Genomic DNA, 24,972 nt, shown 5'->3' with positions numbered 1-24,972 from the left:
TGGGACCGTCCGTAGTGTGCAGTCGCACAAGTCCAAAGGGGATTAGTCTCACCCTGCAGGAAAAGACAAATTATGGAGCTGAAGACCCTGGATGCTGACATAAAATAGACAACAATCCACCATGAGAGCCTGTATAAAAGCACAGACAGGCGACTAAATTAAGAGCAGCGGAAGTGTCTCTTGAAAGTGCGGTTACCTCCAGGGGATCCACTGGTCAGATGTGCAAAGAACACGTGGAGCAGCAGTCAGCTAGTCCGGCTGTCACCTTCACTTGAGTCTCAAAGGAGAAAGAAATGCACTGGTTTTAAGTGCATGCATAGTTTGCGCTTCACAGTCGTGTGTGTGTGCGTGTGTGTCTGTGTGTGTCTGTGGTTGCCTGGACCAAATGGTGGGGTGGGTAAACCTGGTCTGAGCTCATCATCATCATTAACACTAATGTTATCATCAATGTGCAAAAGAATGTAAAATTTTGTAGTTATGTATGTCAGCAGATTCTTAAGTGGTGCCTTGACTAAAACCTAACCACATAGTATGAGTGGTTGAATGGATTGTTACAATCACTGACAGTCACTTTGCTTTGTTGTTCTAATTAAAAAAAAAAATAATTATATTTTTTTTCATTTTACGTCACGAAAACTAAATTAATTTACTCCAGGCTCAAACTAGCACCATCATAAAACCTGTAGCTATAGAGACAATGTTTTACATGGACATTAAATACTGTACAATAAAGTTCAATACAACTCCAATACAGCAAATCTATTCATCCTCAGAAGACATCTGGCACAGAGGGAACTGAATGTTTGCAGAGCGATACTGTTACCTAAGTTATAAGAGAAAAAAGGAAATCACACCTGGTTGTAATTTTTTTTTATGCTCACTGAGCTGAGGTCTCGTGAAATTTGCAAATGTCTTGGGTGACATAACGCGTGATGATGGTTTCAACTCCAATTAAGCTTTGTTAGACTAATGAGGTTTATTCCGCAAATTAGTTTGAACTCCAAATACCACCAACTTTTGTTGCATTGATTTAGGAGGTTCCACTGTAATAATCAACAGATTATGAATTATAGTCAGAATAAAGACGAGAATATTTTATATGTATATTACATTCATTTATGGAAGAATATTTTCTATAAGTACATTTCTTGCCACAGAAAGCTGATGAAGAAAAATGACAAAACAAAATGACAGTGCATTAAATCACAAGCCAGGTGTTCAATGCAAAGGCTTCATTCTCCCAGACCTTTGATATAAATAAAAATAAATATATATATATACACACACACACACATATATATACATATATGGAGTCTTCCTCTAATTTAACCAAGCAAATTTCCATTCAAAATAAACAATGTAAAAAAATTGTGTCTTCCTCATAAAACCTGGCTCATACATCTTTAAAATGTGTATAAATAATCCACAGAATATGTGGTTGCTACTTTGCAGATTTCACCAATTACCGCGGTGGTCCAGAACCAAACTCCCGCGATAAACGGGGGATTACAGAACTTTATATTGTCTGGTCATCAGGGGTGAGCTGCAGCCTATTCTAGTTGACCTTTAATGAGAGCTGAAGGAGACACTGGACTGGTCACTAGTCAATCACAGGACAAATACAGAGTAAGTGCACCAAAATCAGGCAAGTGACCCACTACACCAGGCGTGTCAAACTCATTTTTGTCTCGGGCCGCATTGTAGTTATGATTTCCCTCAAAGGGCCGCTAGAACAGTGAAATGTTTAATCACCAAATCGTATTATTACCATTACACCACAAATTGAGGGATAACTAGTTTTGAAATCAGAAGACAAGGATAATAGTTTGTTCACGAATTGTTTAGGTTACTGTAGAAGAAGGGTTTGGTAACAAAAAAAATGCCATATCTCAAGATTATTGTATATTATTATGACAATTTGGAATTTGGGTACAGATTTGAGCAAAAATCACGGAAGTTGACGAGCATGTTTTGCTTTCGCGGGCCACATAAAATGATGTGGCGGGCCGCATCTGGCCCCCCGGGCCTTGAGTTTGACATCTATGCACTACACCATTACAGATGATTTCCACATAAAAAAAATTAAACATCAGAAATGACCTACTATAACCATCTACAGTATTCAGTGTCGTATAGTGACAAGCAAAACAATCAAATCCGCTGCCATCAAGGCATAAGGTAGAAACGTGCGCACAACAACAGAATACGTCAAATACATTTGTGAGTAAATTGATATGATAATATCATGAAATCAATATTCATACTTTCTGTGATATGATTTTTTTCTCATGTAAAATGGGTGCCTTGGCAAAACCAAGGCTGGGAAACAGCGTTTTAGATTGTACTGAACTCATCACAGGAACTTTTTTCCATTGACTGTAATGTCATATGCAATAAAACCTCCAGATATTCTCAGTTTGGTATTTGCAGCTTGTGCGGCTGCACGAGGATTCTATTTTCCGCCTGCGGATGTCAGCCCCTGAGCCCAAACAGTTCGTCCCATCTGAGTTTTTACATTTTTTTTTCTTCTATGGCCACTCCATCCTCTGAATAGGTCTCAGCCTTTCCTGCCGCCTACATGCGGTGCACTGCTCTCGCCGACTATAGCTGGCATTTCCTGCACGGCAGCCATTTTATGTGTACCGCTGCTGCCTCCAGGAAGCCGAGACGAGCATCCTTCTGCACTCTCCGTTCAGGACCAGGGACAAAGTTGATCTGCGCATGCGCGGAGTGGAAAGCGTGGAGGGCCATCGCCTGCTTTCCTTTCTTTTTTTTCTACTTTTTCTCCCCACCGCGCTGCTTGTGTCCCTCCCCTCCCTCCCCCCCTCCCCCTCGCATCCGCAGCAGGGACTGGCCAATAAAAGAGCGAAAACACGTAAGCATCGACGCGGGCTCGGCGCATGCGGAGGATGCTCAGTGTGGAGCGGCAATCATCTCTCAGCGCCGCTCGCACTGCTCACTACTTCCCAAGCCGCCGAGCGCAACCGGGGCCTCTGCACCGACCCGAACCCCGGCTCCCATTCACACTGCGGCCGCACTCGAGGTGAGGAGGGAGGGGTGACCTTATTCGGAAGGTCAGGCTCCTAAGTAGGAAGGTCATCGCCTCAAGAGCAAAATGTTGGATCCGTCGTCCAGCGAGGAGGAGTCTGACGGGATAGTGGAAGAGGAGTGCAAGGAAGTGATGGCCCCCCAGGCCGGATCCCGCATCTCCCCGAGCAGGACCAGCGAGGGGTCCGGCGGGCTTGCGCCCAGCAGCGGTCGCAGCAGCGCCCGGCCGACCAGCCCGAGCCCGTCGGCTGCCAGCGAGGAGAAGGACGACCTGGAGAAGCTGCAGCGGGAGGAAGAGGAGCGCAAGAAGAAGCTGCAGCTCTATGTGTTTGTCATGCGATGCGTCGCCTATCCGTTTAACGCCAAGCAGCCCACAGACATGGCGAGGCGACAACAGAAGGTAAGCGCCCCCCTTTCTCTCCTTCTCGCTTTCCTCTCCTAATTCCTCCTCGGCGCAAGGGCATCGTTAATAAGCACATGCTGCTGGACGCCTCCTTTCACTTCGCAGATGTTGTCATTGATGACCTATATAAAGAGCTTCAGTACGGATGTGGGGGAAGCTGGGGGGAGGGGGTGGGCCTACCCGGTATGTAGCAGGAGGGACTATAAAGCATACCTCCAGTTTATTTTTGGTGCAAACCCCCCCACACATACAATTTTTATATATAATATATATACACACTATATATACATATATATATATATATATATATATATATATATACACACATATATACACATATATATATACATACATATATATATATATATATATATACATATATATATATATACATGTATATATATATATACATATATATATATATATATATATATACATATACGTATATATATATATATATACGTACATATATATATATATATATATATATATATATATATATATATATACATATATACACACATATATATATATATACGTATATATACACACATATATATATATACGTATATATACACACACATATATATATATATTTATATATATATATATATATATACATATACGTATACATACACACACAGAGCATGTGTGGGAGCATGATGATGATGAAGTAGCACTCCAGATATAGTGGAAAGGTGGTGCAGAGCTGCAGACAGGAGTGGAGCGTTGCACGGGCATAATTTAAACTCCCAAGTGAGATCAATTGTGCAGCCCAGAAAGCAGTTCGGCGTGCAAGCTCGGGCGTGTAAAAAGCGGTAGAACGCATTTGGATTGGGACTTGTTGCCTCCAGCAAATGTAGGTGAAGAATGCAATGAATGAAGACCCTCTGCTTCATCAATTTGGCCTCCCAAGGTGACTTTTATGCTCAGACCTCTTGAGGTAGCCTTAATGAGCTTCCTTATCCTGAGACGCCGAGTTACTGTAGATACATTTCATTGTGAAATGTTCATACACATCTTAATGCACCTTTGATATATCTATCCATCCATCCATCCAACCATTTTCTGTACCGCTTATCCTCACTAGGGTCGCGGGCGTGCTGGAGCCTATCCCAGCTATCTTCGGGCGAGAGGCGGGCTACACCCCGAACTGGTCGCCAGGCAATCGCAGGTCACATATAAACAAACAAGCATTTGCACTTACATTCACACCTACGGACAATTTAGAGTCTTCAATCAACCCACCATGCATGTTTTGCGGATGTGGGAGGAAACCGGAGTACCCGGAGAAAACCCACGCAGACACGGGGAGAACATGCAAACTCCACACAGGCGAGGCCGGGATTTGAACCCTGGTCCTCAGACCTGTGAGGCAGATGTGCTAACCACTGAAGTCAATTTTAGATCAGGACATCCTTACTGTATACTATCAAAGTCACCAAGTATGAACCTAGTGTATACTTATTTTCCTTGTACTAATATTTCCACTAATCCACTGAATGAGCATTTCCGTTTCTCAACGTACGCAATGGATTTGCTGAATATCCATTTAACGTCTCCTCTGGTCTTATCCACACTGTAATCAACATTGGAGAAATTGCACTTGCGGCTCGTGTTTGTATTTAACCCGCCGTCTTCCTTTAGACACAGTATGCTCAGTGTTTTCTGCTGAGTCATGAACAAGTGTATGTGGGAGGCCGAACCACAGTGTTTCCATTTATTTGTTTGTTTGTAGTCCCATTTGGCAGAGGTTACCGACAGTCTAATGCAAGCTTAGTAATGCACTTTTATATCTGGCATCTCAGCCAGTCACAATCCTTTGGGCTGTGGGTGAGTGACTACCTGGACAAACAATCATGTGCAATGCAACCAGAGCACAAAGTCTCTCTCCAGGCAGGCTGCAAAATTTCATTTGGTCTACATTACAACGAATATATTATTTTTAAGGAAAATAATAGTCCTTGTGCAAAAATAAATGGCATAAGGTGTGCAGAGTTTCTGTAAATGTTAAGAATATTAAAGGAGAATAATTGCATGGAGACCATTAACAATGCAGGGTATTAAAATGTAAGTCCATGATGTGTCAGGTCATGAAGCAGTTATTTCAGTGCAATTCAGTATTTTTCTAAAAGTAACTCTTACATCGTATATTCTTAAATGCTCATTCCTCACATCACAGTCCATGCAGCCTATTACATTGAGGCTATTATGGATTAGTCACAGAAATATGATGAAGCAATTTGTTTGTAATGAAACAACTCAAAGCCAAAGCAAAACATATGGAGCAGCTCCATGGTAATCTGTTATTAGAGGTTCTGGCACACATGCAGCAGTCAGTGATGGACTATCACAGAGAAACAGGCCGGGCTTCAAAGTACGTCAGCTCCACCGCTGCGTCTTCAACATGCTGCCTTAACCTTGTGAAAGGGCGACACAAAAGGGGGGAAACGGGCATTTGAAGGGCGACGGAAATACAGTACGTTTCCTCCTGCTGACAGAGTGGCGTCTTCGTGTAAGCCGCAGTGTGGGACTGCTGCTGCTCAAATGTTCATATTTTATCTGGTAACGTACACTTACATGCATGCCTAATTGTCTTGGGACGTGCTTAAATTAATTGCACAATTTAAATTAAAGGATATGTTGACAGTAAATGATTTAAGATATTGCTATGCGTAGATTCTGTTGGTGATTAATGTGATCGTGTCCCCATTATTTTATTCCTGCTGGCTATAGTCCTCCATTTTACATTAACATTAGGAAGCCCAGTTGAATTGGACAATGTCTAATACAATAATAATAAAAATATTGTTCATTACTGGACACATGATGCATCTTAACTACATTATTACATTAGTGTGCCGTGCAAAGCTTACCGTTTGTATTCATCATGATGAGTACGGGATCAGCTTTGGCCGTATAATAGAACATTGTTGTGATGTCACTATAAAGAAGACTCGTAAACATCTCTCAGGTTACTGAAGTCAGAATCAAATCAATCAACGCTATAAGAACAAGACAAGAAATCATGTTTTTGGACTGCTGAGCAACACATACAGTAGTTTACAAATTAACATTTATGAGTGTTGTAAATGATGGTCAAGTGATGAGTCAGGTAATTGGTTTAATCTGGATCAGAAATATCTCAATATTGTATGCACCAATTGCTATTACTGAATTATTTATTTTGCTGACATTAGTTCTAAATATGAACTCTTAATTCAACTTGCAGCAATGGCACTTTTGTGCTGTCAACAGTTTTCTATCAACCAATATTTTTAATATTGAGATAGCAAGTTTGTATATACACTTCGTAGTGGTGTAGAACTGCACTGTATCGTACTGACCTGTTTCCATTATTTTGTCTTTCTTATGCAACTCATAACTCAGATAATGTAAATAGTGTATTGTTGAAATAATACCTGTCTGACAGTGCTAATCAAAACCTTATTATGTCTACTTTAGCTTTACGATGCGGTATACCTGATTACATTGGAAAGCACTATAACCATATGGTACATCTGAAGTCTCAACCACAGACCCTCAGTGGGCTCTGACACACGGCGGGCCTCAGCCATTTAGCACTTTTCCGGGTGTCTACACTTCCCTGGTGGCTGAGGTCACACGTTTAGTAGGCGCTCTTGATGTGACAGTGCGCTTGTGAATGGATGTGAAAGTACGGGATCCTGGAGGAGATGACAGGCTCATAGGTGGTGTCAGAGACCACCTCACCAGTTGACTGATGGCTTTTTGCCCCTACTAGTGGGGTCAATCACTTCCACATCGCCAGACTTTTCTGTGCTTTGTCTTGTTGGAAAGTCGCACTCGGACGAGTTGGACATCTAATGTGGGAAGTAGTCACGTTACGAAAATGTCATATTACAGTAATCAAAGGCATCAGTTTTTCGCTAATTGCGAAAGGGAATTACAGATACAAGCACCAAAATATTAGTTAGATTTGGTATACAAAGAATTTGAAATCAACAACCCTATGTACTTTTATAGTCATCGTAAACAGCAACCACTAAATTTAATTGTCATGCATGCAAGACCTTGTACAATTTACTTTAAATTATTAAGATGACAGTGATGGTAAAAACAGAGATGAGTCAAAAGAGTTCACGTGTTGTCCACTTCACAGCAACTTTTTTCCCCCCTGCATTCTCTGCATATGTAATAAGCCCACACGTTTGCTCTGGTCTTCTTTGCAGGTGGTGAAATATTGGGGCTACCTCGTTGTGGTCTTCATTTTTTCCTTCTACATTTTGCATCTTTCTCCTTTTGCTGTGACGTGAACAACTCTTGTTATACCGTAAACCGTTTCATCCCTGAGATGGGAGAGATTTGTTCTGTCCAAACTGATATGATGCCCTCAAACTCATATGCTTATGATTGTCATAGATCACAAATAAGTTTCAGATTTTTTTTTTTTTTCTCTCTCCCCAGGATGATTTGTTATTCCGTAAGTTAGCCTGACCCAATCATCTCCTAATAGAGCGCCTCTTGGCTCAGCACTTTCTAAAAGCATCCAGCCTCTTGCTGACCGAGGGAGCCTGTGTGATGTGAATGTGAAGTAGAGTGAATTCAAATCAGTGCTACTTGGATGAAGGTTGCCTCCGTGGTGCTGAGCTTGGAAAAACAAAGGACTTGAAAGCAACTGCATTTACATCAACATTTGTCACTCATTTGTCATAAAGGTATGAGGGATCAGTTATTATTTTGTTTTATTAATATGATAACTATTCACTTGTCTTTGTGACTTTTAATGTATTCTGCGGGTAATATTTCACAGCACTTGTTGGTGGTTCATTTAGTCTTGTTTATCACTCAAAACTCATCAGCCACAGCTTAAGTACACTTTAACCCTCATGTAACTCAATATAATGCCATGCACAATTCTGTGACGGTGTCATCCAAAATTTGAGCATTATCTTTGTGCAGTTTTCTTTAAAACTGCAATTGTTTTGGAATTACATCAGATTGTGAAAGTGTACCTAATATTGTGGCTGATGTGAGTGTCTTTTCGAACACAGGTTCAAAATATGAAAAGAAAAAAAAACCTGAGCCTTTTGGTGTATCTTTTGACACATCAGATAAAGAGAGGAGACGCTTGCATTAAAGATCTTACAGAAGTTTTGCCTTTAATAAATGCAAAGGAAAAATTCATCCACCGACATAATGGATTCATCTTTGCTGATACATTTGTCCAGTTTATGTGATGTGATATATTAATCAAGCTAAGCATGGCATTTTGGCTAATGGATGAAAGACAGCTGATATAATGAAAGAGTGGAACTAAGTCAGACAGGGGAGTTAAAATGGCATAACAGAAAGAGGCAAATTATCAATGATGGTGTGAGTGAAACTGCTGCAGAAAAAGATAACTGCGCAAAAGTGTAATGTTCCCTGTCTGCCTCACAGTCAAGACGTCCTGGGTTTGAATCTCAGCTCTTGCTTGTGTGGTTTTTTTCCAGCTTTCTCCCACATTCCAAAAGCATGCATGGTAGGGTAAATAAACAGTCTAAGTTGTCCACACGTGTGAGTAATTGCTTGTCTTTATATGCCCTGTGATTGGCTGGTGTTCATTGCAGGGTGTATTTGGCCTCTTACCCAAAAGTCAAGTGAGATAGGCTTCCTCAAGACACTAATGAGGATAAGTGGTATAAAAATCAATGAATATAAAGCTCTTAGAATTGCAATATTTCTATTCTTGGAACTGAGCTATATAGGGGAAAGTTAAGCATTCCATTATGTTCATAACTGGATTATTTGTCAAACGATATAAGCACCACGGTGCAAGCACAATGCAAAACCCTCCATTGTGATAGGCTGCGAAAAAATGTTAGTTCCTATGCAAGATGCTACAAACACGGCACTGAAGACAGATTTTTTTTCTGCAACAATATTATACTTTGTTATAATTTCAAATATAGCCCCTCCCCGTTCAAAAAAAGCTTCAACCCCCCCGCCCCACTCAATTGGTCATATAAGTCAGAAATGGAACGAAAGTTTGAGATTGAACGGTCATTATGCACGGCGTCAAGTCAGATGTTAGCATCTGACTTCTACAAATCTTGCGAGCCTGCGGCGTACCTCATAAAAGCTCAGTTCAGAAAGTACGAAAGGATCAACAGTGCACCATTGTTTTGTATCGCCTAAAGAAGACTTGTGTCTGAACCATAGCAGCTGTCCAAGAATTTTGATGGCGGGGTAACGGAGTATTACTGACGTTAGCTGCTTGCACTGCCGCAGATTTACTGCCTAGTTAGTATACAAAAGAGGGGTCACCAACATGGTGCCCCACCAAGGACTATATGTTTAGCCCGTGGACCTGTTTTAAAAATTTCACACTAGTAATGGAACATTATAATTTCCTAGGAATGTTGTAGATGTGAAATGTACTCACTTACAGGGATTTATAGAAATAAAGTGCTGCATATGGATATTTATCTGTTTCTTACCTTGTTAAATCATTGTTAATAATTATTGTGAAAAATTATTAACATGATCAGTGTCTTCACAGATGAATATCATTTATTATTAATAATAACTTACAAACCCAATTCCAATGACGTTGGGACATTGCGTAAAATGTAAATAAAAACAGAATACAATGATTTGTCATTCTTGACCTATATCAATTGCATATACTACAAACACAAGATAATGATCAAACCAATAAACGTCATTGTTTTTGTGCAAATATTCTCTCATTTTGAATTTGATGCAAACAACACATTCCAAAAAAGCTGGGACAGGGGCAACAAAAGACTGGGAAAGTTGAGGAATGTTCAAAAAACACCGGTTTGGAACATTCCACAGGTGAACAGGTTGTTTGGAAACAGGTGAGTGTGTATAAAAGGAGCATCCCCGAAAGGCTCAGTTGTTCACAAGCAATGGTGGGGTGAGGTTGACCACTCTGTGAACAACTGTGTGAGCAAATACTTTCAACAGTTTTAGAACATTTCTCAACAGACAACGAGGAAGTTAGGGATTTCATCATGCACGGTCCATAATAACATCAAAAGATTCAGAGAATCTCTGCACATAAACGGCAAGGCCGAAAACCAACATTGAATGCCGATGACCTTTGATCTCTCAGAAGGCACTGCATTAAAAACCTGCATCATTGTGTCAAGGATATTGCCACGTGGGCTCAGGAACACGTTTCCATTGTCAGTTAACACAGTTTGTCACTACTATGCAAGTTAAAACTCGACCATGCAAACGAAAAGCCATATATCAAAAACACCCAGAAACGCAGCAGGCTTATCTGGGCCCGAGCGCATATAAGATGGACTAACGCAAAGTGAAAAAGTGTGCTGCGGTCTGATGAGTGCACATTTCAAATTGGTTTTGGAAGTCATGGACGTTGTGTTCTCCGGGCCAAAGAGGACCATCTGGATTGTAATCAGCACAAAGTTCAAAAGCCAGCATCTGGGATGTATGGGGGTGTGTTAGAATCTATGGCATGGGTAATTTGCACATCTATGAAGGCGCCAACAATGCTGAAAGGTACATATAGGTTTTGGAGCAACATACAGAATGCTGCCATCCAAGCAAAGTCTTTTTCAGGGACATCAATGCTTGTTTCAGCAAGACAATACCAAGCCACATTCTGCACATTTTACAACAGCGTGGCTTCGTCGTAAATGAGTGCAAGTACTGGCCTGCCAGTAGTCCAGACCTGTCGCCTATTGAAAATGTGCGGTGCATTAGGAAGCGCAAAATATGACGAATTGAAGTTGTACATCAAGCAAGAAATGAATAAGAATTCCACCTACAAAGCTTCAACAATTGTTTTCAGTACCCACATGCTTATTGAGTGTTGTTAAAAGGAAATATGATGTAACACTGGTAAATGTGTCCCTGTCACAGGTTTTTGTTTGGAATGTGTTGCAGGTATCAAATTCAAAATGAGTGAATATTTGCCAAAAAACAGTTGATCAGTTTGAACATAAAATATATTGTCTTTGTAATGTATTCAATTGAATATAGTTCAATAGGATAGCAAATTATTATATTCTGTTTTTATTTATGTTTTACACAAAATCCCAACTTCATTGGAATTGAGAATTGTATAGTTTAAAGTAATTTGAGCAAATTAGTTATTTCCGAAGCGTGCATCAAACTCGTAGCCCGTCACGTTGTTCCGTACCCAAGAAGTAGCACTCAGTTTCAAAAAGGCTGATTACCCCTGATTTAGAGTATTTTAGTGCTATGCCAGCCAGAGATGATGCTACATTGAGTCAGGAGTTAAAGTTCAAACTTGAAATTTACTTGAGTGACTGTTGGTGTTAGAAAATAAATGAGGCAACATAAAAGTCTTTACATAGTTTCAAACTGTTTTAACATAATATCACACAGTTATACAGTGGTTATAATAACTTATTCGTACACTTTTATGACCAATAATAACAGTCTAAAAAAAAAAGGGTTTCATGATGCCGCCAGTATGACCCTCACCTGACTAAGGGAGGTACAATGTAATTACATTGTTTTTCTTTTCCCACAAAAGCCTACTACATCCTCGCAAGTTGTTTTAAACGTAGCACGCAAGTTGATTCTCTCTAGGTCTAGCATGTTAATTTCTTTTCCTTAATAAAATAAACTTAGCAAGATTACATTAGAACATGTACATCGAGCTCATTGAGGTAAAAGTGACTCATCATGTGCCTGAAAGAGTCGCATGGGAGACCAGCAAAAGGGAGCTCATGTCGAATGATTTGCATTATAAGGTAAGAGCTTCAAATTGAGTTCTGCCTGCACGAGGGCATAACTTGACAATAAAAGAGGCTTTCCAGTCAGGGTCAAATCAGTACTGACAAAAATCATTCATGTGCTTCAGATATTGACGTGGACTGAGAAATAGTGCAAGCCTAAAAGCAGTAGAAATGTATCCTTCACCTCCAGTCTGAGCAGGCATAGCTCATCACACATTGGAAAATAACATAGCGATTTGAACATTTATTGTGGAGCAAAATTTCCCGAAATATTTTACTTCCAACTCTGCCAGGGTTAGACATGTTTTTGCCTTCGTTATTCAGCTGATAAAGCAGCAGCAGCTAATGAATTGAACGCACACTGGGACACTGTTGTTAGTAGAAAACAGCAATCGAAATGAAAATGTCGCCCCAAGGAGGTTTTGCAGGACAATTTAGGATTTGGTGTGTTTTTATTCATCCCTCACACAAATGCGCAAGTGCATCTGTGCTCTGGCTTGAAAGCTTAATTTCACATTCTGACGTTCTCCCTGCACCAGTTGATTTCTATTTCCGTTGTGCACGTGTTAATTAAACCTTTATGTCTCAGCAGAGCCCACGTGATCCTGGATGTTAGACGTCGACTGCAATGTTTATTTTTGTCCTGCCCAACCTTGACAAGCTGACGATAATAAAAAAACTCTTTAATGATGGAGCAAATCCATGAATTTTACAAGGAGCTTAAGGTTAGTTAGTGTGTCCGTCCTGACTGATTAATCTCCACCACTCTCTCTGTCAATCTTCTTCTTGAAATTGTTACTCTATACAAAACATAATCCAATGTCATATAGAGAAAACAAAGCAGGGGCAACAATGTTGTTTACGGGTGATATACTGTTCTGTGGTGAAGGGATGATGTCATGGCAACATGCTGGTTGATATGTACAGTATACATCATGCATTGTACACGTCCAAAAGCATTTCACTTCCTCTTTGAGGACAAATATATGCTGTACATACAATAAGTACATTGTTTTATGGTTTTAGAGGTAGACAGGTCCATAATAAGACTTGTGGCTGCTTAGTGTTTATTACTGCGGAGAACCACTTACATGTTACTAATACATATACAGTAAGTACCGTGTTGATATAATATTTTGTCAATCTGACTATATTTCCTATAAAAAATATTTTCTTGAATTAATTCCACAGAGGGCATTGTTTTCATTGGTGTTCGTCCATTAACAGGATTACGTGATCATTTATTTCTCTGAATGAAGCGGATTATTTTCTGGATTTCCAACTTAACTTTTGAGAAACTTTTCTTTAAGAGATTAATCTTTAAATAGTAAGTCACATACAGAAGTTTGGTATCTAATTGGGTGGTGATCCTAATTAGGATTGGTCTCGGTTGAAGTCTTGACTCGGAGGCATTCTAGCAACTACATGAGGTGCAAATTATAAAATATGAAAGTCAGCATTAATCTGCAACATGCCAAAGTAAATTCTTTATGACTTCCATCTTTTCTGCTTTGAGTCTCTGTAGATGTTGAAAGTGACAAAACTGCAGTTGATGCACACCTATAGAGGAAATGGAATTTCTGAACAAGATGTTTGTCCTGCTTACTTATCCATCCATCTGTTCATTTTTCAACACGGAGTATCCATCCATCCATCCATTTTCTGAGCCGCTTATCCTCACAAGGGTCGCGGGAGTGCTGGAGCCTATCCCAGCTATCATTGGGCAGGAGGCGGGATACACCCTGAACTGGTTGCCAGCCAATCGCAGGGCACACAAACAAACAACCATTCGCACACACATTCACGCCTATGGGCAATTAAGAGTCTTCAATTAACCTACCATGCATGTTTTTGGGATGTGGGAGGAAACCGGAGTGCCCGGAGAAAACCCACGCAGGCACTGGGAGAACATGCAAACTCCACACAGGCGGGGCCGGGGATTCAGAACTCAGAACTGTGAGGCAAACGCTCTAACCAGTAGTCTACCGTGCCGCTGCTTATTTATACTTGACATAAATGTGTAAAATCAATGTGTGATTATGAACCGCCAGAGAAATGGCCAATTTTCCAGCTTGAAATGATCTTATGTCTGACTGCAGTAATTGCGTGGATAAAATTAACTCTGCTTATTAATGTGCCTGCACAGTACCGAGAGCGTGCATCGTTCTTTTGTGCATTTCGTCTCAAATTTGTCTCATCTTTTTAACTGCTGCCTTCTTTGGGAGGTTGGAGGATAATTCTTAAATGCAATACCTTGCAAATGTTCTCTAGTCAAACACAACAGATTGTATAAAATGGCTCAAGTTGACCCTATAAGTAAACATGGTATTGTATAAACAATATTTTAATTTCAAATTACACCTTTGAGTGAGAAATTCTTGCTCATTTTGTAACGTGGATCTAGCAAATGTGTACGTTTATTTTAAGAAATGCCTGTTCATTTCATTTTCGTTTCAACTCCATCATTTTTCAGAATTTGTACATGCGTGTTACGCTTTACATGACTGCACACTGCACTACGCCACGAGAAACATTTTGTTGAATCAATACCTCTCTGACAGTTTCAAACCCAGATTGAGCATTGTTATCTTTGTAAAGGCAGAATCTGTGAGTGTACATACCCACATACAATACAGTAAAGATTAGAAATTAGTACGGTAAAACCTAGTAGGCAATGCGTATGTAATATGCTGTGTATGCAATCCATACATTTACAACCACTGTATACTCAAATTACAATGGAGTTTTATTTTTTTTTAAAAATCTGAAATGCGTTTATACGACCTTCAACAGGTATTATAAGCTAACCAATTTCAGATGCCAATAAAGACAAAATATATGTTAGAATTTACTGCAAATAATTTAAAATCCTTTTATTTTGGCGAGTTGTATAAAGTAAATTTGCATGATGTAATTATAAACCTCTGGATCTACTTCCCGCAGACAGTTTTGATAGCTTTGTTTTGCCGCGACCTTTTCAAAGAGCCCCGCTGATTTTAGCCTGTAAACCATGGGAAGTTCACACGTCCATGTCATTTATGTCATAGTTGTGTAAGGGCTCATTTTCTGCTCGGTAACTGCATTACTGAAGACCGGGGACCGAGCAGGATGGCTGCTGTGAGGGAGTGGGTGGTGTGATAATGGATGTCTGTTACGAGAAGCGGCTTAGCTGGTGAACACGGTGTACTCCTATGTGCATGGGCAGTGCCACAACTTGTAGTATGACAGCACAGTGGCGGCTGCAGACACACGACGTGTTTGGTGTGTGTCTGCGGACCATACACCTGGCTGTTTGCTGACCTCGACGAGTGCCGTTTACTCACACAATGCTGCATTTGTGTGCCTTTTGCTGCAAATGAATGTGAACGTTACTGCTTGGGGGAGAATAGCCAGACCACCAGTCTTTTGTGTTTCTGTAGTTCTGTGACCACAGAGGCTTCGTGGCGCTGGACTTGCTGTGTTTGACTTTGTGCAGCTGTCATGCACACTCGCTGTTTGCTCAGATGCGACATGTGCATTGTCAGTGAATTGTGCTTTGTGTTGGTGAAAACCAAGAAAGGACTCTGTTTGGGAACCAATATTTCGTTGCACATTAACATATGTTATTCCCACAAATCAGAATCAGAATCATCTTTATTTGCCAAGTATGTCCAAAAAACACAAGGAATTTGTCTCCGCTAGTTGGAGCCGCTCTAGTACGACAACAGACAACACTTTTGAGACAAAGACATTATAATTTTACACAATTACAATTTATAACTTATTATCCCGACTGATTATCCTGTGGTGTGGGGTGTGTTAAAAGTGATTTTTTTTCTCTCTCCTTCTCTCTCATCTGCTCAGAAAACCATTTCTGAGCAGATGAAACCACAATGAAACCACAAAAAAACACAATCATAATTGTGGTTTTTTGATGAAACCACACATGATTGTGTTTTTTTTGTGGTTGATGAAACCACAAAAAAACACAATCATAATTTTAAACATTTTCAATATTTCCAGTGGCAAACGCTGATAGGCGTGGTCAACACCTTTGGGACTTTGCAACCGTAATATAGTTAGCAGATAAGCAGTTAGCTGCTACTACTACTACTACTACTACTACTACTACTGCTACTCTTTCTTCTTCTTTGTATTTTCCGGTAATCTGGATGCCATGTTGCAACATGCTGCCTCTCACAGGTCAGTCTTGGTACTACAGAAGACATTGTTATGTGTGCGGTGCTGTGTTGGTAATCTTGTGTAACCAACACACTACAAGAGCAGTAAGCACACAGATAAGGATTTTTCCTCATCGTGTGTGGGGTCTCATTAAAAAAAAATCTGTTAAAATGTTCAAAATTAGTCTTTACATACACTCACTGCCACTACACCAACATCACCGAATGAGATTTAATAAAAGCGGCATCAAAAGGTCTGCCTGCCTGCCATGCATGATTTTAATTAATACTGTCAGAGAGATAATAATTTAACCATATGCTTGCCGTTGTGGATATAGTTTGCCATGTGATATTGTATTGAGAGGCATTTTTTTATATTTTGTCCTTCCTATTTATATACTAAGCCAGGTAATTTTTTGACGTTTTTTTGCATTATTGTTGTTTTAAGATTGTGTGTTAGAATAGAAAAATCCCTCAGTATCATGCAGTGCAGATCAACACCACTGGAGACAAAATGAAAGAAAAAAACTGCTCTCACCCAATGGAGCTTTATTAACTTTACTTTAAGGCAAACGTTTTAATACAGCTCTTATTTTAAATCTCATTCAGGCATAGTGAATGTTGTGGTGAATGATAAATGTCGCTGTGGATATTAAGTTTTATCTTCAGTACACTTTATGGAGCAATGGTTTTTGATGAAGTTGCTTCTGTATATTTTCTCAGTTTTTTAAGATTGATGGTTGTGTTTCTTGCCCATGGTTTCTGCTCCCTTGTAGGCCTTTAATTCATTTTAGTGTTTAATTATATTGCATCTCTACCTACTTCCCTGAAACACCTCACAAATAAATGATACCTACTTTATGTACAGCCTTATGCTACACATCAAAACTGCATCCCCTTAATTTAGGAAAATACCATCGACTTTCAATGTGATGTAACTTCAAGAGGAAGCTTACTGTAAGTGTGATTCAGCACCCTAAACCACCCAGGCTGCATTATACGCTTTTCTCATTTAGATAATTAATCCGCCCGTCACAGCGCTGCAAGGACAACTATGTCATGCACCCTATAAGCTATGGGGAATAAAATTCGACAGAGATAAATTGATAAACACGCAGGGCTGGATTAAGGTGCATGGGTGAGTGCCCCATTCAAGTCCCTCTTTCATTCACTTTTGCACCTTTCAATGAATTAAATGCTGCTTCCCCTTCTACTTAAGGTATGGGCTAAAATTATATGAACATTCATGACTTATGAAGTTGCACTGTAATTCTGCAAAACATGATAATTTTATTAAAATGTGACTAAATGTTCAATATAGGTCACAGTGACTCAACTAATCACAGAAGCATCCGAGTTAAGACATACAGTCAAATAGTTTTGAATAGTAAGTAGAGTAAATATTTTCCTTGCATAATGCCTTTGCCTGGCTCCTCTATTGATACGCGGGGGTGATTAATGTTTACTTCACTGCTGCAAATGAATCACTGGGCTGTGCTGCAATCTTGATAACAGCCATAGAGGGAGAATCAATATGCACCAAGTAGGAAAAATATGTCTTGGGAATGTGGAATCAGATGAAAATGTAGGCACTTTCCCTCGCCCATCAGTATGGTCACTAATCAGTACAGTTCCCCTATCAGCACACCAGTCTCTCTCTTTTGTGCACGCGATGCTGATAATGTTGATGAAGAGATTAATAGTCTGTCACTGGCCAAGCCACAGAAGGGCCAAACCTAATGATTACATTAAAAAAATTCCATATCTTAAGGATTTATTTTAATGTCGTATACGCACCCCGGGGAGAAAGTGCAAGCAACCGACCAATTTGGCTGACTGCTAAGCGACGGCATTGACTCACATTTATAATTGTTATGGAGGAAAATGTTTAATTGAATTTGGAAGGGAACAATCATTAACCAGCCCTCTGCCGCCTCACAAAGACGCATCCTCGTGCCAAGAGCCAATGTTTCTTACATGTTGAGGCCTTTAAAACATAGGAGAAAAGTATTTATTCTGCCTGTTGCAGATCTGAAATCTTGAGGTACAAGCAACACTAAAGCTATATTTACGGTATAGCCTAGACATGTCCGATTAGGAACCCTAACCCTCATCTAATCTGGTTTGTGTTTCCACTGTGGTGTGTGTAGTTGAGATAGCGTTACCTGCGTCATACATTAAGAGTATAGCTGCGGAACACAGTGTGAACGACAGTACAGTACAGTACATAAAAGGACAGAACATGACACAGTAAAAGAGATAAAATGGAGGTGCACAAATTAAGACTATGAAATATATTGATCGATTGTGTTTTTAACAACCGTTTGAAAATTTTGACAAATGTATTTCACATTTTTTTTTTTTTTAAATGCAAAAAAAAAATAAATAAATAGGTTTGTTAAGTTTAAATGATGCATACACCAAAAAGATAATTCTTATGCAGGTCGTCTGCCCGTTTTTTCAAGTGTGACAATTGACAATATTCCAAGCTGTCATGACTACAACATTTTTATTCGTTTCCCAGAGCTACTTTTGATTATGAAAACCTGACAAAAAAAATTTACCTTAATGATCTCTAAAGTTGTTGTAAGTTTGGTTAATACAGGAGGAGCTATGAGTGATCACAACAAACACGGACTGCATGCTAAGGCACAGGTATCAAACGCAAGGCCAGATCCGGCCTGTCACATCATTTTATACGGCCCACTAAAACTTCAGGTTTCTTTCAAAATTGATTTTATTTTGGCTGAAACTCAGCACAGAAATGGCATTTCCCCCTTCACTTTAACTGGTTTTACAAGCACTTATTTGCACCTAATCCCTATCTAGTTGTATATTAAAATATTTACTTTCCACTATCTTCCATGACTTCTGATTTCAAATCCAGTAAACTGGTATAAATAAATACATCAAAATCAATCAATCATCTAGGACAGGCTACAGTTCAACTATGACTCTAATGAGGATAAGCGGTACAGAAAATGAATGGATGGAACTGTTTTTATTATGGCAGCGTCTCTAAAATCAATCCTATGATTTGCTTCGGTGCTGACAGAATATTGTTAATTCTCATTTATTCTAACCAGACTGAAGGGGTTTTGTAGGGGAGTGCGACAGGCACGCAGATGTTATCGAGATTGCCTCTCAGGCACATAATATGGAATGCATGTCTATCTTCCACCCACACCAAAGTTGCTAGGACATGCACAAACACACACACACACACACACACACACACACACACACACAAACACATTACCAGCCTGTCCTTGTGCTTGTATGATATACACAACAGCTTGAAGTATAGACAACATTTGTCACAGGGAGATGGCCGCCCTATTGACTTTCAGGTCACTGACTCTGTTAGCATGTGTTAAATCAATTCAAGGACATTTCAACCAAAGTGAGGTGAAACAAAAAGGATAAGGTATAAAAAGGCGTATATTATTTTAATTAGGTTCTTTATGTACATATAAAATATCTCAACATTGAAGCAAATGAGGTAAAGGTTAAGTGTCTGTATTCATTTGACTACTCTTTAAATTATATGGTCGGGTTTTTGCAACTGCATTATGGACCCCAGTCTGTTAGAACATGAGCATTCTTTTGGTGTATTGTTTTCCTAATGTCCAATATGCAAGCCGATTTTTACTCCATCCAGTCCAGTGTTTCCCAACATTTATTAAATCATGGCATATATTTAACATGAAAAAAATCTCACAGCTCACCACCAAACACAAATGTCAAAAATAGATATACTAAAAATTATGATAACTGATAATACTATTGATTCTGTTCTATGAATGGTAACAGATCCACCTGTGAATGAATGGCAATAGATCCATATAATTGGAGCTTACCTTCTGTCATTTAATTGAAGAGCATTTACTGTAATTGTATAATGTGCACCCATTTATAATACGCACCCCCAAAATTGACCTAAATATTCTGGAAAACCCTTTTACCGATGTATAATGCATTTTTACAATGCATGATTTTGCTTCTACCATATGATAAAAACATGAAGTATTATCTGTAAGTTTCCAAAGAATTATTCTGAAGTTAAGCACTTTATTTCAACACGTAATCCTTTTTTTTATTTATTTACTTGCTGTTATTTTGAAATTCACAGCCATACCTTTATTTAGTAAATTGGAAAACACACAGTTGTGCTCATGTTTGATTACCCAGGCAGAATTTGTAAGCTGGCTAAAATTCTTTAAAGAAAACATGAAAGACCATCCATTTTATTTTAATGTGATTCAAATTAAATGGTCAGTCATTTCAGAAAATCATTATAATTAAACAAAACATAACCATAAACAAATTTTATTTTTTTAAAACAAAAACAATATTTCGGAAATTCTGCCAGGGTATGTAAACTTATGAGCACAACTGTACATATATGCAGTCTTATGTACCCCTGTCATATTGGAATGAAAGTGTACAAGCTTTTTCATAACCACTAGAAGGCGGCTTACATTTATAAAATGTGAAAGTTTTCCCCCCCCCCCATTCGCCCCTATACCTACGTATAATGCGCACTATTGACGTTTGACAGTGTTTTTTGGGGGAAAAAATGTGCATTATACACAGGAAATTACGGTAATCATTCTGCTTGTCACTATACATCGCTGGGATAGATAAATGAACAAAGATATATTGTTTGTAGTAAATAAATAATACTTTTTGGACCAATTAAGTAAAATTGGAATACCCCAAGGCACACTGGATGATCTCTCATCCAAAATATTTTCCTCTGCTTGTTCCTGACATAACCTTGTTTGTTACTACAGGAAAACATGTTCTCTCTGGTGAAGTTAGGTCAATCTTAATAAAGAATTTAATTTCCAAATCCTACAAGGAAAACTTGTTTGTGCAACAGACTTCAGAATAGGTGAATAAATGGCATTGAGGTTCCATTTCACGGTTATCTGTGTGTTGTGTACTTTCTTTTGGAGGGTCACCTACAATATCCGCTGGAGCAACTCTCAGCTCAAGGTGATAGGTTTGAGATCATGTTAGTGCGTGTTAAGGTGGGGAGCACGAGTGGGATCAGAGTGGAAGAAGTCAGCAACATTGGAGTTTTATTCATGAGGGATGATAAAAAAAAAAAAAAAAAAAAAAAAAAAAAAAAAAAAGATTTTAAGATTGACTACTGCTTGCTGACTACTGTGGCGGCAAAGACGGAGCAGAGCCATAAAGCTAAGCACTCGATTTGTCTCTCGATCGAACAGTCAATCTTTGCTCTCGCTTGCACCTGAGGTCATGACCCCTGTGTGGTGCCTGAGAGAAGGAGATTGCGCATCCAGTCAGCCAAGACGGGCTGTTTTGGTCTCTCTCCGGGTGATGCCTTTGGACGCTAAGAAACTTGAGTGTGTGTCATTGAGCATTTTCTACTTTATGCCAGGAGCTGCCTCTTGGTGTATTTGGTGGGCCCAGAATAGCGCCTGTCTTTAAAGCTGCAGATTGGGAGAGCTTGTAAGGCCAAATGAGGATGCAGTGGTTGACTACATCTCCCAGCTGGCCTGGGAGTGCTTAGACTCCCGGAGACAAAGTTCTGGGGTGAAAAGAACATTTAAAAAGTGGACGGATTACATTGTCTATGCTAATTTATGTCCATTTCGACAGTGTTGTCTAATCTCGCTTTAATGCCGCTTTGTCCTTTGTTTTCCCTTGCCTCAACAGATAACCAAGCAGCAGCTTCAACAGACCAAGGATCGCTTCCAGGCATTCCTGAACGGAGACACACAAATTGTGGCTGATGAAGCCTTCATCAACGCTGTGCAGAGCTACCATGAGGTATCAGCACACGATAATCACAGCGGCACACGCTCAATCATAACCATTTTTCCGCGAAGCGGAGGCTGGATGACTTTCTGAATTCATCACTGACTGAATGCAAGTCTACATACATTTCTGCTGATTGTAGAAGTGCAAAAATGTGGCGAAGTCGAGCCCCGCTGGTTTCAGGCCATAAATCCAAGCCCCCACGCAGGACTGCTCCAGTTTCCATGTCAAAATGCTGAAATCCATGCGGCTGAATGATAAAATGGTGGCGGAGGTTTCTCACTGTGCAGATTATGAGTCAGACCATGTGGCTGACACAGCCGTCTTTCCAAGCTCACTTTCTTCAATCCATATAATGAAGCAAGTCGTTATTACCACGCGTGCTTGAGACATGACGGATAGTGGATATTAAAGGTCAATTCTTTAATGGAAAAAAAAAAACAAGCAAAGGGATAATGGAAAAACTGCAGATACAGTAAACCCTTATACATTCTGTAGATGCGATAGAGGTTAATTAGAGCTTCACCTACGTGTAATGATTGATGTAATATGCTATACTCATGTAAATGAGGGATACATACCAGTAGATATCACCATTCATACATAAAATGGTGAAAAAGTGAGCTAACAAATTAGGGTGCTTCTCAAGTCTCTAATGTCAACCATCCAATCATGGTACAACCCAGTATTAATACAAAGAGGGAATATTGCTGCTTTGGATTAAATGAACAAGACAATTTATAAGTGGTACACAGGTCATTGTACAAGGTGCACAGCACAAAATATTATGGTGAAAAAAAATTGTGTAAAAACAAAACAAATGTCTCCCATAAGATGTAACCATGTGAAAAAGAGGAAAGATTTACAGAACACAGTACACATGGTTTTCTGACTAAAACGGCAACTGGTGCGCCACTTATACTAAACATTTAGTGAGCTTTGATCACCACCGTACCACTGTTTACAGTTACATGGAAGAGAGCATTCAAAATCCAATGGATATAAAAATTCTAAACACCCTTGTTCGAGGTGTGAGCTGTACTGCCAGGTGTTATATAAAAAATGAGACCAAGACAAATCATTTCAAAACGTTTGCCACCATTAATGTGACTTATGACGTTTTGGAAGGATTTATAATTTTTTTTGTATCCGAAAAACAGGGGTGTTTAGGCTCTTAACATCTATATCTCCTATATGGATAATGAACCACATTCTGCTTCACTTATTTTTTGCTTCTTTATTCTGAAAATACATTTGGTGGTCAACTGATTGTGTTGGAGTTGAAATAGTAACAACCGGTTTGAGACACACTGTAGAGTCTGTCATGCAGTACTTAAAGTAAATGCACCCTTCCAATGGACAAAAATGGGGTAAAAAAACAAAACAAAAACAGAAACATACTTCCTGCAGCTTTTTGGATTATGTTGCTGACGGTCGGAGTAAAATACACCAAGCTATTTTAGTAATCATCAAACAAGCACACATTTTCTTGCTAAAGAGTGTATAGTTTGATTTGTGACAAATGTGTGTTTCCAGTTTTAATGTTTTCATAGGTATACAGTAAGTCTATATTATAGATGCAATGCATGCTATTGGTTGTAAGTTTGCACATTTCGTATTGAGATGAGGTTGAAAAAGACATTACCTCCTGCTCGGGAAGTGTCTGTGTGCTAGTGTCCCAAGTAGCACCATTGGTAGGAAAATATACCTCACTGTAATAAAACAAAAGTTCCACCTTTAGGTAGTACTTAGCCTACATTCACAACTGATACGTCAACAATAATACTCAGGCAATTGAGGACATACCTGACACTATATTGCGCATTGACAAGAATCTAAAACCATGCTACGTCCTCACAGGATTGCCCATTCCCGTGAGCGAACCCTTCAGTTAAAGTCACCTGCATTATTCAGCAGGTCTCTGTTTCAAATGTTGTCAAACAATGTCTACGAATCATCATTATCTCCTGGCGCTGTTCTCACACAAATGACAAATCTTATGTAGCTTTTAAAAAAAACATTTTTACAAATACCTAAAACCTTTAACCCAAACCCAAAAATGTAAAGTCCCATTTAGTGGCATCAGTGAGGAGCATATGAAACCTCACGTCTAGTCCCATCGGGTTTAAATTTATAAATAGCTGTAGTTTGCTGTGGAGCAGAATATCACTGCAGTTGTGAGGTATTTTAGAATTTTGTTAACCTTATTCAGCTACATGAGAGGGACAAAACATTACACACAAGCTCTCAGTATGAGTCAGCACCGTACGGCACGTTTTCAAAATATTACCATTATAAAAGACTGAATTTTTTATGAAGTTTTGCATTGGTGCAGCCTGTGCTGTGCATAGGCTACTACTGCGTACAGAAAGGATGTGGAGTAAACCCATATATTATGGTGGTCTAGACCTTTTTTAATCAGAAATTAAATTGCTCTGGTAATTGACAAAATAATTTAAATGGTTGTTGGTATTCTATTTTACCGCCAGAAAGAGTGTGAGACACAATAATTAATTAAATCATTGATTTTCCTAAAGACTCCTGTGCCTTTAAAAGCCTCTCCAGGCAGGAATCAATGGGACCAAAGCTTTGTTCTTTGTACATGTACCCGGTTTACCAAATGGTGAGCACAGTTGCTTTTTAGCCACATTGGATGCTGAGGACAAAATGTGACTGTCTTGATGACAAAGCAGTGGGCTTCATTGTTTCGTTGATGCTGTCATCTTGTCTGTCATTGTCAGGCTGTCATTAGCAGGCGGCCATGTTGCTGAACATCCCTGCGTGCAGTCCATAGAACTGTGTTCTTGTTAACAGCTAGAATAACTAGATGTGCAATGTTGTAGTGTCC

General features: G+C 39.4%; 1 protein-coding gene across 4 annotated transcripts in view; it reads left to right on the top strand.

Annotated features, from left to right (window-relative positions):
- Positions 1-2,908: 2,908 nt before the first annotated feature.
- cadpsb (Ca2+-dependent activator protein for secretion b) overlaps positions 2,909-24,972 on the top strand; it is an 83,915-nt gene continuing 61,851 nt past the window's right edge. For all 4 annotated transcript variants that reach the window (XM_061686895.1, XM_061686893.1, XM_061686894.1 and 1 more), the window contains exons 1-2: positions 2,909-3,448; positions 22,023-22,136. In XM_061686895.1, coding sequence (XP_061542879.1) covers positions 3,116-3,448; positions 22,023-22,136 — 447 coding nt within the window. In that variant the 5' untranslated portion in view covers positions 2,909-3,115. The remainder of the gene's footprint in view (positions 3,449-22,022; positions 22,137-24,972) is intronic.

This window comes from Phycodurus eques, chromosome 10 (assembly GCF_024500275.1).
Source record: "Phycodurus eques isolate BA_2022a chromosome 10, UOR_Pequ_1.1, whole genome shotgun sequence".
NCBI lineage: Eukaryota > Metazoa > Chordata > Actinopteri > Syngnathiformes > Syngnathidae > Phycodurus > Phycodurus eques.
The sequence above is the reverse complement of the archived record's forward strand: the minus strand, read 5'-3'. Positions and strand labels throughout refer to the sequence as shown.